The sequence below is a fragment of the Astyanax mexicanus genome, chromosome 18, assembly GCF_023375975.1.
Source record: "Astyanax mexicanus isolate ESR-SI-001 chromosome 18, AstMex3_surface, whole genome shotgun sequence".
Taxonomy (NCBI): Eukaryota; Metazoa; Chordata; class Actinopteri; order Characiformes; family Acestrorhamphidae; genus Astyanax; species Astyanax mexicanus.
Genome location: NC_064425.1, coordinates 41,368,680 through 41,391,529, shown reverse-complemented (window position 1 = coordinate 41,391,529; position 22,850 = coordinate 41,368,680). Strand labels below are relative to the sequence as shown.

Genomic DNA, 22,850 nt, shown 5'->3' with positions numbered 1-22,850 from the left:
CAAAAAATAAATCATAGAAGTAGAATAAAGAAATAAAGAGCGATGTTGTAAAAGAGGTGAAAAAAAAGGTGATTGCTTTTCAAACTCATTTATAGTCTTTTATGGAGCGAAGAACATTTACATTGGTAAAGAACCTAATCATCAAGTGATTGCTGTTCAAACTGCTCTTTTACAAAAATAGTTCTTAATTCACAGAACCCCTTAAAGCACCTTTATATCTGTATGAGATAAAGAGGCTAAAATAAGTTGAAAACATCTGTAGCATCAGCATCAGTTACCTGGATACCATCATCATCCTCTTCCTCCGGTGATGGGGGAGGAGTTTTCTCTGTGTCGGAGGTGACCGAGGACTCTCTCTTGCGCTTGCCATCTTTCTTAGTAGAGCTCTCCGTGTCGGTCTTCTTAACACTGCAAAGAGACATTGAGGCTGTTGGCATATACAACGACTCGCAGATCGACACACAGCATATGCCAAATCTGTTCAATGGCAACTCGTGACTCAGACTAAGAGACAGAATGACTTACATGGACACAGTAGAATCGTTTATAGCAGCTACCGAATCACATAGCAGATTCCAAATAATATCTACCAACTGTTGAATCATTTCTACCAGCTGCTGAATCATGCATAACTGCTACTGATTCATACCAAAAGGCAATCACAGTAGATGTAGAGAGTAGAATCATTTATATCAGCTACTGAATCACATAGCAGCTGTCTGATCATTTACAGCAGTTACTGATCTGTGCAGAGACATAAAATCACTTACAGGTTGTTTTACAGTAAAAGCATCTTAAAGACAAACCAGCTAACTCACTTTAATAGATTTACATTTAAAGCATCTAGCGGACACTCCGAGCCAGAGCGAAGATTACAGTGATAAGCCAATGTAGAGTTGGGAGTCTTGCCCAAAAACTCTTATTGGTGTATTGCAGCATTATCACCCAGAGAGAATTGAACCCCAGTCTCCCATATTATGTGGCAGCTCACTAACAGGTAGTACATATAGGACCATTTCTAATATTCTCAAGCACTTCTGCTAGATATAGATTTTTACTGCAGGTAGTCAATCATGTGTAATGGTTACTGAATCAGTTACTGAACCATTTAAAATACTGACTCATCCTAAAACACTGATATTCAAACAGACAGCAAACCATTTAAATTTGGATTCACTCACACTAAATGCTAAATCATTAACAGCAGTTACTAAATCAATTCTAACTAAGGCTACATTGAATTATCAGCAACCAAAATTATTCATAAAAAAAAAGAACGTAAAATGATGTTTGGTCAAATTTAGTAATGCTTTCCAGTGTAAATTACTTAGCTGTTACTGAATCACTAGCATCATGCCCTGAATCATTTATAATATTTAAATCATTCACAGCAACTAGGGAATCAATTGAAGAAAATATAAACTTTTCACAGCAGATGCTGAATCATTTACATACTGAATCATTTATAGTAGATGCTCAATCTTTTATAGCAGATACTAAAGCACTTACCGCAGTCACTGAATCACAAGATACCAACCCATTTACAGCAGAAACTAAACCACTTCAAGCAGATGCTGAACCATTTATATACTAAATTATTTATAGTAGACGTTAATTTTTTTTTTTTACAGCCAGCTACTCGGTCAAGGCAGCTACTGAGTCGTTTTGGCGGCAACTGAACTGCTTAAAATACTAAACCATTCACTACTGCTACTGAATTACTTTAAGCAGATGCTGATTCACTTACACCACTTGCATAAAGCCAATGTTCACCCACATATAGCAGATACAGACACATACAGAATAAGTTCTAGTTATCACTCAATAAAAGAACTTGGTTATTAGCTATGCCTCTCTGTTTTTGCTATCCAAGTGTACCAGATGAGGATGGGGTCCTATTATTGAGCCTTGGCCCTCCCACATTTTCTTCCTCTTAGTGAAGGAGTTTTCCCATGCCACTGTTTTGCACCATCACTGTGGTGCTTACCTATAAAATGCTTGGACTCTTGGACTATCTGTGTAAAGCTTCTTTGTGACATTAGTTGTAACAAGCGCTAAAGAAATAAAAGTTTATTTCAAAGTTATAACTTAAATCAGTTCCCAAATACTGACATCAAACTAAAACACCTAGAACCTTAATGCCTTAAAAAGACCTTACAATAAAAAGATGGAAAGAGAGAAAAATACCCTAAGAAAGCGTTGGGCGGGGGTGGGAGGGTAAAGAGCATAGAGGAGCACACTTTCCGAAACTCCACTTCCAGTTCCGAGTGCCGCTCTCTCCCTGCCACAGATTACTGGATGCCCTGGAGGCTCCGGCGCTTGCTCGCCCGCTCAGGGCCCCCCTTCTCCTTTCATTCGCACGCCAAGAGCAATCAAATCGCCCTGGTAACCGGCGGTCACGTGACCCGCACCTGTTCCTCTGGCTGGACGCCACTGGCTAAAGCCATCTGCTTGCCTCAGTCAGTCTCTCTCTCTCTCTCTCTCTCTCGTTCTCGCTCGCTAGCACCTGCAGCAGCGAGGCTTGGCTCTGTGGCTTTGGGTTTCATACTGTCACCGTTCAGCAAACACAGCCAGAAAAGAAAGAAAGAGAAAAGAAAGAAAAAAAGATGCACAAAAGGAAGAAGAAAAAAAAACTGATAGAAAAAAAAATCAAGAGCTAAGAGAGCATGAAGAGCGCGAGTGCATGTGGAGCGAGAGTGTGTGGAGAGAGGGAGGGGTGAGGGGAGATCACACTCGCTTCTTTCGATGGCCTGACCTTTCTGAATAATCACAGCGGTCAGGGAGCAGTTCAAAGCTTTAAAGGTGAGCGACTTTGCACTAGAGTACGATTCCCCCTCCCTTACTTCTAAAGACAGAGTAAAACCCTGTAATATATGGTAATTCACCCAACATGCAAAAACTGTTGTAATTGCAGAGCTAGGCTAACATACTGCATGGGTAAAGGTATTGGGACACTTGCTTGTAACTGTTTCTTCTGAAATCCAGGGTATTGAAAGAGTTTAACCTGCTTTTGATGGATGAACCATCCATATCCACTGTCCAAGTAAAAACATTTCTATGAGGATTTGAGTGCATTCAAGCAACCAACAAGAATGTTAATGAGGTCATCCAAACTTATCCAAAACAAAAGTATTGGATAGAGCATCATCATTCCAGATTATTCAGTTGCATTGCTCCACAGCTCAAAGCCAATGGAATAATTCTATTTCTGTTTTGTCCACTTAACGATTAAAAACACTGACATTAATATAATTTCAGGCAAGGGTGCACAGGATGTGCTGTGTGTGTAAAAAAGAGAGAGCTAGAGGGTCTAATTGGCATTAGGAGGGAGTGCAGGCAGGGGTAGGGGGCAAGACACACGGCCCAGTGCCGATTTCCATGAGCCCTTCTGCCATAGGAGAGAGAGAGAGAGAAAGAGAGAGAGAAGGAGCAAGAGAGAGAGAGACACACACGAGAGGGCCAGGGGGTTAATGGGACACCTGCCGTTGCCGGTGAGATGACTCATCCTCAACTGGACCCACCCCCATCTCCCCCAGACATGCACACACACACACCAACAGCAGCAGCTGCTCTCTTACACACAGAACTGTTTACACCCCTTAGCTCTTTTTCAGTCGCCATCGCACGAGTGAAAACGTAAACACACACTAGCGAGGAAATCGCGAGAGGGGTGGGGGATGAGTCTACAGGAAGAGACCGCTCAACACCTGACCACTGAACTCACACACTCACACACTCACGTTAGCATGTGACTGAAGCAGATCATTGAAAAAGTTGTGTCTTTGTAAAGTGGGAATCAAGAACCCCCCGGGATTCGCCTTGTACAGCCAGGGGGCATAATAAGGTTTTTTGTGGATGGTATCCTGGGTGGCTTCTTGGGTGCTGCCAAGAGGCTTCGGTATCTCACGTGGTCCCAAGGGTATAGCTTGGGATGTGAAAGCATAAACACAATTCAGGAAGGCTAGTCCAGGAGGCCCAAAGGAATCATGATGTATAACTAAGGGGCCCAATAGTTTTAAAGTGGTTCTTATGGTATCCCAGGTGGTATCTAGGGTGATAGCACGGAGACTATTTAAAAAGGATAGCACAGGAATCCCAAAGGATTCATCCTGTATATTCAGGGGCCCCACTAAGGTTGCTGGAAGTCAGCATAAAATTATTTTGCATTATTATACACATTATGACAGAAAATGTGAAATATCTGCAATCTGAACTGTCCTAATAAAAATAAAGATCAAGGACACTGTGAACCCACATTGATTCCCCACAACTGGGAATCAACAGGGCGTGGGAACAAAACCACTGAAAAATGTAACTGAACTAAAAGGGGAAATGCCTCACTAGATATCAGCGCGAGAGACTAGGAGAGATACAAGACACTGGGGACAGGGTGGGCTACAGAGAGAGTGAGAGAGGGAGTGTAAGAGAAAGCGAGCAAGAGAGAGCGAGAGCACAGGCCTGATAATGAGAGTTAAAGGGCAGTGAGTGTGTGGGTATATACACAGTCAGTGAGTGAACGTGTTAAGCAGAAATTAGAAGTGTGCGTGTGTGTGTGTGTGTGTGTGTGAGAGAAGCAGAGAGAAAGAGTGAGTGTGCGAGAGCATGTGGAGAGTCAGAAGGAGGTGATGGCATCGCGCCTTGGGCTGTCTGAGCAAGGTCACTAGCGCTGTGGAATCACTCAATTACTCACCATCACTGACAAGGCAGGTTTATTACCCAAGCCTCTACTGAGATCAGGACACACACCAAAGGATCCATACCCATATTAAGGAGTAGCACAATCACCGTAAAGTATTGCAGGACATGGGAGAAAGAAGCCAGAGTAACGTTAAGTGGCTTAAAGCTTCCTTATTTATGTTTTGTTATTTTATGATTTGTAATTATCGTATTGTAGTTTTTCCGGCCCGGACTGCACCTACTGCACAATAAAACTGCACAAGTTCTCGCCAGCCTTTACAGGCAAATCAGTTCACTCTGTAGACGTCTTTGCAGTACCACAGGGCAGTTATATCCACTCATACAAAACCAGCCTCCCTTTTTTTTTAACATGGAGAAACCAAAATACTCTAAACTGAAGGACAGATCATTTCAACAAAATATTTTACCTTAAATGATAAAATCCTGAACAGTTTCTAGACCAACAACAAAAAAACATTTTTGGCTTGTTCGCGTTTGCAAAGATCTCATCAAAATGGGGACAGAGCTTCCCTACTAGTATGCTAACCTTCCTCCACTCACAGCATAATGTCTTATTGCTAAAAGACAAGCCTAATCGTTGTAGCCCCAGTGCCGAGCCTATAGTACCAAGTGAACAGTGCTATTCTACCCATTACGGGTCAGCGGAGCACCACAGTGATTTAGCAACTGTTATTTTTTTTTTAAGGTAAAAGTGCTAAAAATGCTTCTCTTACTAGAAGTTGTGTAGTGAGCAGGTGGTTATTTTAAAGCACAGCTTCGTTTCTTAAACAAGAGGTACAAGCGGAAAGCCACAAACTTTTAAAATTACCACAATAAACTGCTCTGCAACTCTGCATGCTGCATATCTGTGATCTCCTTCAAAAAACGAAAGTGAGCGCTGCAGTGAAAGCATCTGAGGTGCCAGCGGCTGCTGAACCAACTTTCATCATCATTCTAAACAATGCCTGCTCAGCTGTCCAAGGTCGTTCACATACCAAGCTTTGATGATGTTCAGAAGTTTAGTGGTGACAATGTGACCTCTTCACTCCACCCTCAACCCCTAATGGCAAATATGAAATGCACAATGTGGGATAGCACTGGCTGGAGCAGCATTAGGCCTCTATTCAAATTTATTCTAATTGACCATAATCAAATATAGTCAAGCGTGGTATAAATTTGATTAAATGTGGCAAACAGTTTGTTATTTAATAGTTAAATGTGGTTTAAATATTGGTTAAATGTGGTTAAATGCGGTTAAATCTGTTATGAATGTTTAAAGGTGATGAAATTATACTTTTTTTTATTTACATTAAGAAAACCTCGACTTAATCATTTACAAAATGTGATTTAAATACGGTTAAATCTGTTTTGAATGAGTTTAAATTTAGTCAGGCCTGGTTAAAACCTGGTGAAATGTGGTATAAATTAGATTACACTTGGATTAAATATGGGTAACACAAATACATGTAGTTTAAACATGGTAAAATTTGCTTTAAATTGGCCTTAAGTCAAATGTATTATAGAGTTGACAGCTCTGCCTCGTCCTTTGTTTCTTTTGAGGGAGAGTGGGGCGTCTGATCACCAAAGCTGGAAAACACCCTAAATCTCCAAACCAACCCCTGGTGGGACAACGTGTGATGTGCCTGGCAGACGAGAAAGGACACAACAAAACAGGGGGGTGGGAGGAAGTAGGCTAGTTAGATGCTGCTAAGTGTTCTCTCTCTTTCTAACACACTGTCTTTGAGCTTTGTCAATGTCACAAAAACTTTCCTGCTGGAGGAGGAGGTGGAGGTGGAAAGGAGGAGCTAATGGTGCTTGTTTGAGGACAAATAATCAGCCAGGCCTGAGCCCAACCAGGCATGTGGGTCCACTGAGCTAAAAGTGCAATGCACCTCACTTGCTCTCGTGCGCTCTCTCTCTTGCTTGCTCACTCACTCTTACTCACACACAAAACACACGTGTTGCTGCACTTCCTATGCAACCACCACTGTTGTGGTTTAGCAGATCTGAGTGTACAGGATGTACTTATGAGATAACCTGTGCTTCTGCGTCAACGCCAGATCAGATCGGAGGGCCTGCATAGCCAATGACTGCGGCTGCACACCGGGGTAGGTACTTGTGCTGCTAGCAGACGAAGGGGCGGATAAAAATATTAAATAAATAAAAAAATAAAAGGTCTCAGTGACTAAAACGAGGGGGGATTTGCTGTAGTTGCTTGGGAACCTGCCAATGAATTGAGGATGAGAGAAGTGTATTTGCATTGCAAAACACTTTAGTGTTCTCACTAGGGGACACACACACACACACACACACACACACTTATAGTGGCGGAAGGAGACTGGGAAGTGTTTGATGGCTGCATGTACAAAAACAAAACGTGCGCACACTCGTATGTAACCCCTGGGTGTGGTCCCACACAAGGCAGAATGACTATTTATAGTTTTACCTTCCCGCTGGATAAGAAAGCCAACAAAAGCAAGGTCAGACGGCCTTTGAATTACAAAACTGCTCAGAATCTTGTGTTGCCCTTTCTGTTCCAGAATCTCCCTGGTTTAACTATGGATAATTTTGTGTTAAATGTGCTTTATATTGGGTTAGATTAAGTTTAACTGCGGTTCAATATGGCTGATGCTGGTTTAAATATATTCATATAGTCAAATTTGGTATAAATCTGGTTAATTGAGGTTAAATTATATTTAAATACAGCACCAGTTACCAATATGGCTTGATATTGGTAAAATCTGCTTTTAATCCAGTCAAACATGGTTTTATTGTGGATATGTTTGGAACCACATTTAACCATGTTTAAACCAAAGTGATTAAATATAGTGGGATTTGGTTACTTTTGAGTTGAATGTGGGTTAGCAGAGACCCGATAAGAGGGCTGGAGAGGTATTCCTAATGTTTGAGACATGTTAAGTAGGGGTGAAACAAATGACCAAGGCTAATCATGTGTGACTGTGTGCTATGTGGATTCAACCTAGTAGCCCATTTCTTTGGTGAGGAGGGGAGGGGAGGGGAGAGACCACACCCCCCCCCCCCCGCCCCCCCCCCCCCCCCCAGCACTGGAAGAGATCTGGCCCAATCCAGGCCGGCATGATTAATGACACGGCCTGATGGACTAACTACCATTTTGTGCCATTTTGAATGGAGACATACCCTTCCCCCATATCCCCCCCCCCCCCACACTCCACCACCCCTCCCCCTTGAGATGACCTACTGCTCTGGCTTCGTGCTGCAGAGGCACCGCTGACTGCTTGCTTTGGTCCCACCCTCTTCCTTTAGATGAAAGGAGTGGCGGAGTGGCAGGGCTGCGAGGGGAGGGGCATGGAGTAGGGGGTTACACATTCCTCAGCAAGCTCATATTACCACCTTCTTCTGCGCAGGGGCAAAAATGGACACTTTGGCCAACTGTTAACATGTATTCCCTTTTTTAGGGAAATTGGGAGAGGCTATAAGTGGTTATACACCCAAGCACATATTTTACTGCAATGATGAAAGACCAGGAGTCTGTAAATAGAGTCTGCCATTTTTCTCATAAATGCCTACAAAACTTTGGAAATGGAACATCCCATCCATCTGCATTTACCACCAGGCCTTGCTGCTCCAACTCATATGATTCCAATCACCTAAGCATAAGCATACTGACCAGTGTTCAACTTAAACAACAAAACAGCACTTCTGAACTTATACAGGTATGGATATTTCCAAGCAGTGTCTTGAAGTTAATATTTCAGGATCAATTTACGTACTGCTATCCCATGACATGTGACAGGGCAGTGCATTATTGCACAATTCTTACATACATGTTATTTTAATCTGTACAGCACTTTGGCTGCTAATGAAGTCTCTTACAGGTGTAGGTTTAGAAAAAAAGCTGCATTGACTGATTTAAAAGGCTGGGATACTCAGTAGAATAAGAGTAGAATTGCTGAAGTTAGGAACAAAGTTGGGAAAGAAGCAAAAAATGTATATATTTAAAAAACACCCCTTTAGCATTATCCATGCTTTTAGTCTGGATGGAGAAAACCATGCCACCACCAGACACTAGACCATACCAGACGACCTAGAAAACATATCTACAGTTCAGTGAACCGGATGATCACATGACCATCAGCGCCTCCATCGAACTGGACGCTGGAAAACAGATCACTGAAAGAAAAAAAAAAATCTAAGACCAGTTTGTGGCACTTTATTCACTCTGAGGTCACATAACTGAGCGTTAATATGCATTTTCTTCCCATTTCCTCATTTTATAAAAAAACTGATTCAAAGCAGCTTTAAAGCATGTCAGCCAAGGTATTGCAAAGTTATGTTTAGCAAAGTTTAACAATTCCTTAAAACTGACTGTTTCCATTTGGGATGCAACAGAACAAATAGTTTTTGGCCAAAATGTGGAACACTGTTTTTGAATTTGTTTTTTGCAACTTTTAATAAATTGAACACTATAAATGCATTTAGCTTTTTACAGATAAATCTAATATATTACCATTTAAAACATCCCATCAGATATACCAACAAAGCACAATCTGACTTAAAATGTCAATCATTAACACTTATTTGGCAAAACATTAATGCTCTTTTGCCATTTTAAAAAGAATAATTAATTGCCAAAAACTTGCTGCAGCTCTAGATGCCATTAAAGGATTGATGCCAGTGATGCAGTGTGCTATGGTATAACATTGCAAAATCTAATGAGCAATTTTTTAACACCGCTATTATCGTATTAAAAAGTAAACCTCTCGTTTACTCAGATTTCAATATTTCAAGATTTCATTTCTATATTTTATATGCATCGTATCATCAGCCATGTATTTTGCCTATATACAGCACAGGTTCACCCCCTTGTTTTTTTTTTTTTACTGCAATACAGCAAATATTAATAGACATACCTAGGTTTCTTGGCGCTCTTCGGCTTAGGAGTGGCAGCCTTGGCCTTCTTCTCTTTAGGCTCCTTAGGTTCCTTGGGTTCTTTAGGTTCTTTGGGTGTTTTGGGAGTTTTCGGTGTTTTTGGAGTCTTGGGCTCCTTCGGTTCCTTGGCCTCCTTCTCCTTTGGTCTCTTTTTGCTCTTCTTCTCTACAGGAGACTTGTCAGTGGGGCACAGTCCAGTTTCTCCATCTTCCCCCAAGCCTCCTCCTCCATCCAGTTTATTGACCTTGTGTTTCCCTTCTGGGTCCTCGCTCACCTTAGCTTTCTTCTTCTTCTTTTTTGGCTTCTGCTCGCTCTCCATCTGTTGTGCGTCACAGCTGCCTGGCTGAGGGTTCTGGCCTGAGGCAGGTGTCTTGCTGGATTCGGTCAACTCTGAAGAGGGGTCTGATGGGGAATGCTGCCATTGAGAAGGAGAATACCAGTTAGCATTATGAAATGGACAGGAGATTTTTTTCACTTTAACAAAAAAAGGTCAGTTACGTTCTTTAGCTTTTTAGACAGTTGAAATGCATCCATGAGCACATGCTAGAGAATGGATCCAGATGCAGCAGTATTTCCTGATGTCTATGATCCGCTGCCGTTCTTTTTCTATCCTTAAGTCTTAACCCATCGGATGCTGGTCTCTTCTAGCAATGAATCAACACAATGACTCTTATCCAACATTCGTCAGCCTGTACTACATATTTGGCCGGTTTTCTTTACTGTAGGGCCAAATGTACACCAAGGCTGTCCCTTACCGTTCCTTTCCGGTCTATTTATCTCTATACAAAGCAGTTCATACAGCACAGCCATGAATAAATTCTAGATAACTTATGAAAACCAGATCCAAAACCTATAAAGCTGTTTTCAGATTGACATCTGCCAGCCAAAAACATTCAGGAAGATTCTGGAGTGGAGGTGGTGAACAGTTTTACTGTACAGTGTCAACTACACGTGTATGATCTTTATGGAAGTCATTAAGAAATAAATTGAATCCAGACCACAAAAATCAGTGGCAGAATTTTTCGAAGAAACATGCAAACACGGCTGATATACTTAAAATAGAACTTCTTAAACAAAAGTCAACAATACATTTACAGAAAAAGTAAGCAAAATTTTATGAAAAGGACTACGAAAAGAAAAGAGGTAAGCTGGATGCTTAGCCTCGACATTAGCAGACCTGTTTATCTCCGCATCTTCCCTGCAGCAGTTTTAGATCCACTGGTTCCTACAGTCTACAGCAAAGGCAGCCTGACAGGAAACACAGTGGCAGCTGTGCAGAACGTCCAGCTGCCCAGAGGCCCAGCAGCAGATGGGCCTGAGGCATTATGGCACTAATAAATTATATCTATACTTTAAAATGGAAAGGAGGGGTGGAGTGTAAGGCGTTTATGGACAGCGAATCATCAGCGAAATTTACCGCAATATGCCACAACTCTCGCAAGGCTCATGCATCTTAAACACCCTCACCTCCTGTCAGAGCTTTTTCAGAATCCAAACATGAAAACGAAGGGGAGGATTCTGGGAACCGACAGAGTGCAACTGTATGGGTTTGAGGAAAAACAAATATTGCATTTTCCCCCTGCAATATTGTGATCTTAAACAGAAGTTGATAATCCAACATGATTATTACTTTAACTGTTTGACAGTTACATTACAAGTTACACGATTGTTATAAATTTAAATTCCTAAACTTTAATTTAGCAGCTTTTTTTTTTTTATTTCAAGATGATACTAGTGACAAATACTAATGTTGTGATGACTATCAATTTATTGTGCAGCACCACTTCACAGTCCTATGTATTCTGTTACAGGAAACATTTCTAAATACTTTGTTTTTGTACTGTTGTCCGTTATTTAAGTCTGTTATTGTTTGTTATTTATTCACGACTGAAGCTGAAAGGTGACTGTCTTCTTGAATAATGTCTATTTTATGTTTAGGTGTGACCTTTTGTGTTTTGTCGCCCTAATTTGACACCTGCAAAACTGAATTCTTGTAGACCTACCACGGATAAACAAAAAGAGCTTTTTGTTATGTTTGTTTCATTTTCTTGCTTAGTTTTTTTTTATTTAAATTTTCTTCAAGCCACATTCCCTTTTACTCTGGTCGACTGTTCTGTTAAAAGGTGCTCAGTAAAGTAAAGTTTCCTCCTATTTTGAACTGCATGGCACGCTCTAGCTTTGATAGGAGTCTAAAAACCACACCACCGTGGTTAAATGCAAATTTCCTGTAACGAACTATAAGAGGGGAATAGGGTGCGATATGCATGCGAAAACAATCACAAGGTCACAGAAAACACCCAACACCCAGCCCAGTCATTAGACCAGCTGGACCGGAGGGGAGGATGCTGCCTCTGCCTTAACGGATAAATGTCTCGTCTCTTGCCAAGACCTCCCCAATAATCAATCGCATGAATGACAATGGGCCCTACGCACGCGCTCTCTGAATTTCTAATTTGACAGCCTCCGTCCAGAATGCGATATGCTTGATATAAAGTTTCATCTCTCCGACGGGGGAGACTGACGTGTCAGTTAATCTAGCAGGCAAAGTGCTCGCGCCGAGAGCTAAATACTCCCTGAAGGAGAGGATCGGAGGCTCCCGCCGCCCCTCCTTCTCGCAGAGCAAAAGCCAGCGATGAGCTAACACCCAATTCATCTGACAACTTGGCTGCTTTGCGCTGGGCCAAACCTCATCTAAACGCTATCTTAAAGATTCACAGCCTGAACTTCAGCCCGTTTCTGTCAGGGACAGGATCTTAACGGGCTTCTTATTTATGTTGGGTTTTCTACAGGCTACTTTAAACACTCAGGGCAGAGGTGAACCACAATCACAGAAGTTTCAGAATTTAACACCAAAATCTTTATTATTATTATTGCTTCACATTGGGGTATAAAAGACCTTGACATATCGTATTAAAAAATTGTTTTGGCATTCTATCAGCACTGATACAGCATCGATAACTTAAATCATCAGTAACTGTAACCAGTGTAAACAGTGTGGAGTTCAGTTTTAATGCAGCGGCTTTATAGTAATAATTCCCTCAACCAGTGAACAAGCCGTTTAAACTGTATATTTTACTGCAGCTCTAAGAGACAAAAGAAATACGACCACACAAAATGTGTGAAAATAAAAGTCCCCATTACAGACAGAGGCTGGCAACAAGCTTTATTCAGCTTAACTAAATAAAGAACAATATTTCACAAATTCAGGAGATGAACAGCTTTTAGGGCTGAAAATGGACTGGTCGGGATCAAGAGATCAGGCATGTGGATACAAGAAAAGTAAAGGTAAAACTGTGAAGGCTCTTCTCTTAAAGATTCATGCCATCACTACTTTGCGTGAACAGCAAGCACGTCTGTATTTGTGGCTGTGAACAGCTACGCTTGGTACCCATTTAACTGTTGCTGCAAATGCCACAATAGGAAGTCTGTTCCAGTAGAGAAACCCCAGTCTACTGAATAGTCAGCCTCATTTATTTCCCATCACATCGTCTCAGGGCTCTATGAGGACAGTGTCATCCAACAGACCTTAAAATAAAAAGTTTGGATGTACAGTGATAAAAATAAATAATTAAAAAAATTTAAGTACCAGATATAAAAAGGTGATCTGGCAAAAGCACAATGCACGTCCTGTAAATAGCGTGTCCGAGATTGTAATATTACATTTACTGGACAAACTGGGAATCCAGGTTGAAAATTCTTTGTACTGTAAAAACTCAATAAAGGCAGTCTGAGAAACACTCTGGGAGAAGGGATGTGTCTCCTGTTGGAGTTTAAGTCTGGCTCTGCCTACAGGTTCTACTGCTAAACATCTGGTTGAAAATTTGACACGGAAGACCACTTAAGCTTCTCTTGAATATAACAAAAAAAAAAAACATGGATGTACAGAAAGTGGTGGCAGCTGTAATAGGCTGTGTTCTGCACTCCTGAGAATACAGCCCAACCTTTATAGGACATAAATGAAGCACATATCCCTAATCAAATATTTGCCTAAAGCTGGAGAAGCACCATGACTAGACAACCAAACCTCAATAATTAAACACCGGCACAGCTGGTCTGAAGGTGACTATTAACCCAACCACATAAGAAAGGAGGAGGAAGAAGGCGGGGTTAAAATACAAAAAAAAGAAAACGATCTCATACCTTCGGGCACTTTTCATAAAGCAGACAAAAGAAACAGCGGCTTATTAACCCACAGTCAGAGACGGAGATGCACTGAAGCGATGTACACTGCCTTACATCTAGGTCACATGTGAGGTAAGACAAATTAATACTGACATCCTAAATGTCAACCACCAAAGTTTATAATCAGGACACCATTAAAAAAAACACCCCACCAGGCCCCACTGGAGTAAATGCTGGAGTGAGAGGGAGAAAAAAAAAATACTAGGGGAAGAGGAGCAGCAGCTCCACAGTGGACAGGAGTGCTACACTCAGAGTGCCATTGTGTGTGAATGGGTCACCAGAGAAAGAGCCTTTCAGTGCAAAACAAGCTAATGGCCCGGAGATCACGTGACCTGCACAGAGCCGGGGCTATCGAGAGCTGCTCCACCACCAGCCCCCTCCTCTACCCGCCCTACAGGACACATCCTGCTGAACGCCATTAACTCACGCATGAGTCCTCTGAGACAGGAGAGAGAGAAATGAGAGACAGACAGAGCTAGACATACAAATGGAGACAGCATGAGAAAGACTGAGAAACAAGAGAATGAGACACAAGAGAGAATCAGAATGAACAGAGAGAGATACAGATAGTGAAAGCCAGAGCTACACAGAGACAGATACATAAGAGAAAGTGTGTGTGTGTGTGTGAGAGAGAGAGAGAGAGAGACAGAAATGTATAGACAGATACAAATGTACAGAGCCAGAAAGTAGAGGAAGAAGAAAGACAGATCGAGAAAGAAAACAGAAAAAGAGTAAGTATCAAGAGTATCGTAGACAGGGAGATGGATATAGAGAAAGAAACAGATGAGAGAAAATACAAAAAAAAAAGAGAAATACAAGAGAGAATGGGTGAGAGAATGAACAGAGAAAAGAGGGTATGGGTAGAGGAGGCACAGAGAGAACAGAAGAGGGGAAGAGAAAAAGAAAGAATGAACAAGAGAGAGCGGAAGGAGGGCAGACGGGGGAGGAGAGAGATGCTTAGAGAGAGCAGGAAGGGAGCATTTTCCCTTCAGAGGTGGTGGTGGGAGCTGTGTGTGTGTGTGTGTGTGTGTGTGTGTGTGTGTGTGTGTATATATGTGTGTGTGTGTTGGGGCGGTGGGGGGAGATTAGTGCAGTGGCGCCTGTGTCTCGGGGAGGGCCAGGATATGCAGCAAAGAGGAAATAAACAGCTGTAAAAATCCATTTCCCCCTATACCCCCCACCCCACCCCACACAAACCCACGGGGGCTCCACTAACACTCCACTGTGGAACCCTCAAACACACCTTCCACCACCCACCTGCAGAACAGAAGATATATCAGCCTACACACCCACCAGCCCAACAGGGGTGCAAACCTCAATAATTTAATGAGCTTAAATGAGCAACTCCAGTAAAAAAAAAACAAGAATAAAAACAAAAGGAAAGAGTATATAATTGAGATGAGTAAAAATAATGAATAAAAAAAAATAATAATAAGACTGACCAAAAATAACTAAATCAATAACCCTAGATTCAGTCCATCAATCAAGTCAACAGGATATGCTAGGATAATGCTAACAGTACTTAGACAGTCACCACCTAAAACTACTTACAACACCTATACATTTATTTGCTTTAAAACACACTATGGGCACACATATTTGCAGATATCCCTTCTAATAATGGCACCTTAATTTGAAACCATTTGTGACACAGATATGCAAATACGTGTGCACACACCTAGTTCCTGTCGAGATATACTGCCAATAGAATAAAACTACAGCATACATTAAATAAAATATTGGATGGGACTACATAATACAGAGAACACAGTTCCACTTTTCAAAACTGGAGGGTTTATTCAACTGTAGCCTACACCATTGTGCCAACCAGGGTTGTGTGTATGTATATATGTATTCACACACACACACACACAAACACACACAAACACAAAGTACAATTAGAATTCTATAAAACTCATAAAACTTAATCAAGGTATATATTACATATGATTTGAACACAAGTTCAGAATGTATTGAATGGCTACAAAATTAACAAAAACATTCTATAAAACAGATCACTAAAATTGTGCTTACTTTTAAATTGTGGAAAATTCTAGAACAGCACTTAATTTTCCTGAATGGAAAATCCAAAAATGGTTGTCCAAACTTTAACACTGAAAATTACTTTGATATATATTAATAGTTTCGTTAATTTAAAATTAATATATTGTTCCTTCATCAAAATTATGTTGATGTATGTTTAATATTAGTCTCTGTATTTTAATTTGGAAGACAAATGCAAAATGACAAAAAATGTAATGAATTCAATTCCACTTCCTGTAATTTAAATCCAGCTTCACTGAATTATATTTTTTAAATTTAGAATTTTGCACAGACCTAATACCTATAGGTTCATGCTGATGCAGAGAGTCCTATCCTATTGACAGCTCTTTATTTACACTAAAGAACATTTATTAAGCAGAAAAACAAAATCATCAAAAACCTAAAACTGAGCCACTTCACTGACCTGTATGTGAGGCACTTGGTGGTTAGGCGGAGGTGACTGGTGCGTAGGGACCCAGCTGCCATGCTGAGGTGGCGGGGAGCCCTGGTGGTGCGCTGCAAGGTGCGCTGGTGGGGTGGGTAGATTCGGAGAGGTTCGCACCTGCTGAAGCTGCTGGAAAGGCATCGCAGACGTCTGCAGCTGCTGCCCGGCTCGCGGCGCTTGCTGCGAGAGCGGGGCCTGCGCATCTGCGTGGTTGGTTGGTCTACCTTGAGCACCCGCGCCCCTGTGGTTGGGTGACAAGGCCGCATACATTTGTGTAGGAGGAGGGTGCGGGTGCTGCTGAGGATGAGGGAGTTGCTGGGGGTGTGAATGCTGCTGGGTAGGTCCCCTCTGTGGGTGGCCCATCGCACCCTGGGGTTGGTGTGAAACGCCAGGGAATCCACCCATTTCTGGCCCCAGACCTGCACTGGGAGGGCGTCCCTGTTGGGGTGGAGGAGTGCCTGCAGGAGTGGCCATGTTCCTCATGGGCGACATGGAAGGGGGAGAACCGTAAGATCCCTGAGGCGGAGGGGCGAGGTGCTGCTGCTGCATTTTCGGCTGGGTCGAGGGTTGGTTCTGTGCTGGATGCATAGGCTGGGCAGTCATTTGGTTCACGTGAAGTGGTTGCTGGTGCATTGGTCCCTGCTGGGCCCCAGGTGCGGGGTACCGCTGAGGCCCCCCAGGGCCCGGGTAGCGCTGCACCTGGGCCACAGGACCACTAGGGTTGCTGTTGCTGCTGGTGGTAAGGCTCATGTTGGGACTCATCCCTGAAGTGTTGGCTAATCCCTGATTAAGGTTGCCGTATGGAGGATAGGGAGGATACTGCCCTGAGCTGTTTACAGTGTTGCTGGAGACTGGCTGGTTGTTCATATTAAATCCCATGTTCTGATGGGGCCGGCCACCCATGACTTGCTGAGATGGCTGCTGCTGCTGTTGCTGCTGCGGCTGTTGCTGTGGTCTAGATGGACTCTGAGGAAACGGCGAGCCGTGGCCGGCCACGGAGTCTGGATGCACATTGCCTTGGGCCGCTCTGTGGAGGAACTGCTGACCCGGCTGCTGATGCTGCTGGGGTGCCTGTGTGGGGTGGCGCATGGCAGGTCCTGCCATGTTGGGATTCTGCGGAACTCCCACATGACCCATGAAACGGTTTGCCTCCTGAGGCATGCCTTGGGGGAAGTGGTTCATTCTTGGAGGAGTTTGCGTCTGGTTGTGACCCTGCATGTTGTACTCACTATGCCCCATATAGGGTGCCATTTGGTGTCCGTGACCCTGTGGTCCTGCAGGGCCATGCTGATGAGAAGGTGGCTGCGCTGGTTGTTGCTGGAAAGGGGGTCGACCCTGTTCGGGTACCTGCATGGACTGAGGGCCCCAGGCACCTCCACCGTCCGGGAACGACTGGCCTCTTCCATCTCCTTGTGCACCTGGGTAGACATGATGCCCTCCAGGAGTTCCAGGTCCTCCGCTGTGGGCAACAGGGGCAGCGTGGTACCGCGAATGCGGGGATGACATGCCATTAACTGGGCCGTTTCCCATCATCCGCGTCCCTTGCTGCTCCATTGAATGCATCTTGTGTTGCTCATACTGACCGAAATGGTCAAAGTGGTGGCCAAGCTTCGGCTGCCCAGCAACAGCAGGTGTTGAGAGGTGCAGAGAAGAGGGGAGTTGCCCATAGCCCTGGTGTTCATGGGTCATCGGCTGGCTCATGGGATTTGCCTGGCCTTGGGGGAAGCCACAGTCCCCCAGACTATCGAGCCCATCGGGGAATAGGTTCTCATCCCCAAAGAGGCTCATCATCCCTGGGTCGGCCATGGCGTCACGCCGGACAGGCAGTGCAACGGGACAGGGAAATGTGTGCTCACACAGAGGTGGATGTCCTCAAAGCTGCTAATCCGCTAACTAATCTGCAGCATGTCACTCCATATTTCCTTAATTCTCTTGGAGAACGCAGCGTCAGGCGAAGTCAGGTTACAGGGGACCTAGCAAAAAGGAAGGAGAGAGAGAGAGAATTATAACAGTCCCTGGGTGAGCAACATCCATTTTACCCACTTCAAACTGTGCTTTATTAAATCTTCCGCCACTGGGGCACAGCTGTTGAGAGATCTAAGTGCAGCTGAGAACCAGCAAGCCTTTTTGCTTCAGAACCCCCCGCCTCCATCCGCCCTTCAGTTAAGTCAGTTGCAACTGACTCTCGGCCAACCTATAATCCCTACCCCCAACACCCTTCTCCTTTTGCTTCCAAACAAAAGAACAAACACACACACACACGCACAGACACACACACACAAACAGAGTCTAAATTCATTCATTCTTTACAATTGTTGGTCAGGAAAGAACAAAAGGATCTAGAAGTGAAGGAGCAGCAGAAGCAGCGGCAGTAGTTAAACTGGAGCAGCTGCCAGGCCAGGCCAGGCAGGCAGATGTGGGAACACAAGAAAAGCTCCCACCTGCTGAAACCAAAACAGCCCTGAAATGGGCCGTGGCATGCTCTTTGTTTAGCCAGGCGGCACGTGTGCACACATCTGTGTATGTGTGTGCATATTATAACAGGGAATCTGCAGGTATTAGAAAATAAATGTAGCATTTGTTCTCCACAACTTAAAAGGTTAATTACCAAACCCACTCATTAGTCCTAGTCCTCACTCCTGAAAACAAACTCAGGCCTTTTCAGATACATGTGTAGCCAGACCCTAGCCAGTTTGCCCTAAAAAAAAGAACAGTGACCCAGCTCAGAACATCAGCCAGCAGACTCCTGTGTTGAAAAGCCCTACTATATACCATCAATGTTCTCAAAATAAGTAATATCAAATCAATACCCACTATTAACCATAACAAATCTAAGATATCAAACAGATCACTGCATGTGGGGTGTCTTAACCAGATTGCGCCAGCATGGTGTAATCAGATGAAGGTGGATGAGGGACGTTAAACAGATGAGAGATAACCCAGGCAGAGGTTCATGATGGTGGCGGCATTGGTGAGGTGTGTGTGTGTGTGTGTAGTAGACCAATAAAGGACTGAGTGTGTGCATGCAGTGGTGGTGGGTGGGGGTGGTGAGGAATGCATATCTTCGACTTCACAAACTCTCTAGCCTATCCCTCAACACACCCATTCACCCACCCCTCACACCCCTATGTCTTACTGCTCCTCCCTCTGCTCCTCATTTGGCCTCTCTCCCAACCCCCATTTCTCCAGTTTTCTCCAGTGCTCCTCCCTCCCTGCAGCTGCTAATGCTATTGCACACTGACCACCCAGATCTACAGCTCCTTCACGAGCAACACAACTTCAGTCTTCTTCCAGGTGATCACTCCATCCACAGCATCTTATTTTTTTTCAGATAACAGAGGACTCTCTCCCCCCCGCCCCCCCTTTAGACAGAGCCTTCTTCCTGTCGCAGATCAGTGAGACTGACAAAAGAGGGTTGAGTAATGCAAGATAACTTCCCATCTGTAAAGAGCCACTGGTAGAATAGCGTGACAGGAGGTGTCAGAACTTCCTGTAAAGCAATATCACAGCTCACAGCCACCCCGCTGAAACAGAGCACACTCTTACACAATGAACAATATTATGAAAACTACTGACGACCAAACTATAGACCAACGCAACCAATGTCAAACCAGTCCACTGGAAACCACTGGTGGAAATCACTGTCCCGGAGTTTTTAAGGGATTCAACCGCATTGTATGCCAACTGCTATGCCACTTAAATATGGGTTCTCATGATGCACAGCCCCACAGAGAGGGGTACATATTTATTATGAACATAAAAAAAAGGAAATTCACCAAAACAGTAATAAACTGTTGGGATTCTGTATTTGGTACATGCTAACTGACCATGCCTTAGACACCAATGAGTTATTGAGTAGCATTTACGACATCGGACAACTCTGAATGATACTCAAGGGAAAAAAAAAAAAAAAAAAAACTGTCTTTTTATTCCTGAGATAGACACCTTCTAAAGTATTTAAACATAGTAAGATAAAGGAAAAAGATGGAGTTGTTCAGTTACACTAACTGAATAAAAAAGGATTGGTTCATACACTTGCTCCACTTTAATAAGTGTGAATTAAGTATTATTTTAAATGAAAAAGTAAAGTAACAAAAAATAAAGCTGTATATCAAAAGAATGGTATCAGAACTATTTCATAATTTTATTTTTAAATTGTTTCCATTACTAAATATCTCACTAAATATCGAAACATCTCCTGTGTGTTTAAAAGGAATTGAAATCCCAAATTCAGCTGTTTTTGACTTTAAAACTATGGCACAAATAGTTGCTGACTAATTAAATAAAAAACAAAAGAATTATAATTTTTACATTTAACATTGTCGATTATGTCAACTATCGTTGCAGCCATGGAAGATACGCATTTGTGGGTGGAGCACAGTCATCCAAGACCTAGAGACACTCCGGCGTATGACCAGCCCTAAGTGTAAGCAGACTGTGGGAGGAAGGAGGTTTAATGGTTCCACAGCTCTGAGTAAGAGCGGGAAGAGGAGTTCCTTCAGTGTTCTCCAGGCCTTAAAACCACATCCATAAATCAAACACCGTTCAGAAGATCCATCACAAGAGCTCTGGTGCTACTCTAGCTATAATGACCCGCCACACACACGCAAGGGTGAAGGATGTGTGGGTGTTGGTGGGCAGAAGCTGCAAATTTGAATCCCTGTGATGAGATTTGGTGTCTAAGCCGACAGTGCTGACCGTTCACCCAATTCCCCGCAGAGAGTGACAGCTGGCTGAAAGCCAGAGCGGCTCCCCACCCCAGGCCACGCCCCACAGGAGGAAGACGAGGAGGTGTGTGTCACACGCAGCAGGAGAGCCATGACGCACCCAGTTTACTCACTACACAGCCGCTGGGAGTGGGCAGCCTGGTCTGCCCTGAGCTGGGAGGAGCATGAACACACAAGTCTACACTACTACACCAATACCGACGTAACGCTAAATAATGTTTTTTTTTTTTGCAGTATTAAACTTGTAGCAATGCATTTACTTACTACAGGAAGATCTACAAAAAAAATTAGAATGTTTATATTCATAACACTGCTCCCATTTGGTGGTGTTTTACAGGAAACAGGCATGCTAGGTGGGAGCAATATTATATTAGATGGACAGACAAGACAGAAAGACAACTAAATAGCTAGCTAGAAAACAATCTGGTTATCTAAACTAACAGCCAGTTAGAGAGTCAGATTGTGACAAATTTAGAATAAGCTAAATAAAAAAAATGTTAGATAGCCAGCTGGGTTAAAAATGTATACAGATTAACAGTTAGCTACATAATTAGACAGAAAGCAGTTGGTTAGGTTGCCAGACAGTCAGCTAGTTTGATGACCAGCCACCCACCTAGCTAGCTAGTGAGCTAAACAGCCAAAAGGTCAGCCAGCTAGCTAGTGTGCCAGACAGCTAGAGTCAGCCAGCTAGACAGAGCAACAGTCAGACAAATAACTAGAAAGACTGTTACATCCCAGGCAAGGAGTCTGGAAGCAAGAGACCTAGCCAAGCCAATAGCTAGACAGACAAAGTTAGCCAAACAGCAACATAGCACAGATCAGATCAACAGTAAGCTAAACTGCCACCTAGAGCTAGACAGACTGACAGTTGGCTAAGTAGACAGACAAATGGACAGTTAAGATTGCCAGACACACTATCAGTTACCTAGACAGCAACGGAGAGAAAGCTAGATAGGCTTCTACATTGTCATAACACTATATGCATCACATTTTACCGCAAGACAATGCAACAATATTGCAATAGGTTATTTAATGTTATATAATGATTGTGAATTCATCTTTACATCCACTGAAATAGGACACCATAACTATTAGACTTCTTATACACTGCATAACACATCTTGCGGATCTTTAAGTACTGACATCACGATAAACAGATCATGCACTAGAAAAATAGAAAAATATTTAAGACCCATCTAAAAGCATAAAAAAGGAGAGCCATGTGACTAACAGCAGGGAGCAGAGCAGGAAGTCCTAAAAACTGAACAGACGGCATTTCCTCTGGGCATAATAGAGCTGGTAATGGCCATCTCACTTTCCATCCTCTTTCATTTTCACAACAATACCAGAGCTTTAAACAGTCTGATAGGTACACAATAAAACTCCCACAGGTGACAGCCCAGACGTCCTGCAACTTTCTAACAGGTCAGAGAGAGGAGGCAGAACAGGGCCTAAAATACACCTGGACTAACTACTGAACATGCCAACATGGTCTAAAAGCACAATATTGTTTTCACATCACCACAATGCACACACGTGAAAGTCACATTACAAGACCTGCAATGTCTGCTTATTTTTTAAAAATCTTTTCTTCATGTTGGATCACTAACTTTACACCAACATGTTATACAGCAAACAGATCTAAATAGCAGTCTAAAAAGATAAATACCCGCTAAAGCAGTGCTGGGAAGTACTACTGGAAGTTTAAACAAACATTTTTTTTCTTAAAATGACAACAAATGGAACATTCTAGCATGTTAAACATTAACCAGACATACGTTTTTTTCTCCACTATAATTTTCTGATATTTTGTTGTGGACTATTGTATTTAAAAAATTTCCAGTGGATGGCAAAGTGTATGGTAA

General features: G+C 42.9%; 1 protein-coding gene across 1 annotated transcript in view; it reads right to left on the bottom strand.

Moving 5' to 3' along the window:
• chd7 (chromodomain helicase DNA binding protein 7) overlaps window positions 1–22,850 on the bottom strand; it is a 68,742-nt gene that overhangs the window by 33,656 nt on the left and 12,236 nt on the right. The window contains exons 2-4 of the mRNA XM_007245094.4: window positions 16,238–18,231; window positions 9,570–10,003; window positions 279–408 (exon numbers count right to left, since the gene is read on the bottom strand). Coding sequence (XP_007245156.3) covers window positions 279–408; window positions 9,570–10,003; window positions 16,238–18,064 — 2,391 coding nt within the window. The 5' untranslated portion in view covers window positions 18,065–18,231. The remainder of the gene's footprint in view (window positions 1–278; window positions 409–9,569; window positions 10,004–16,237; window positions 18,232–22,850) is intronic.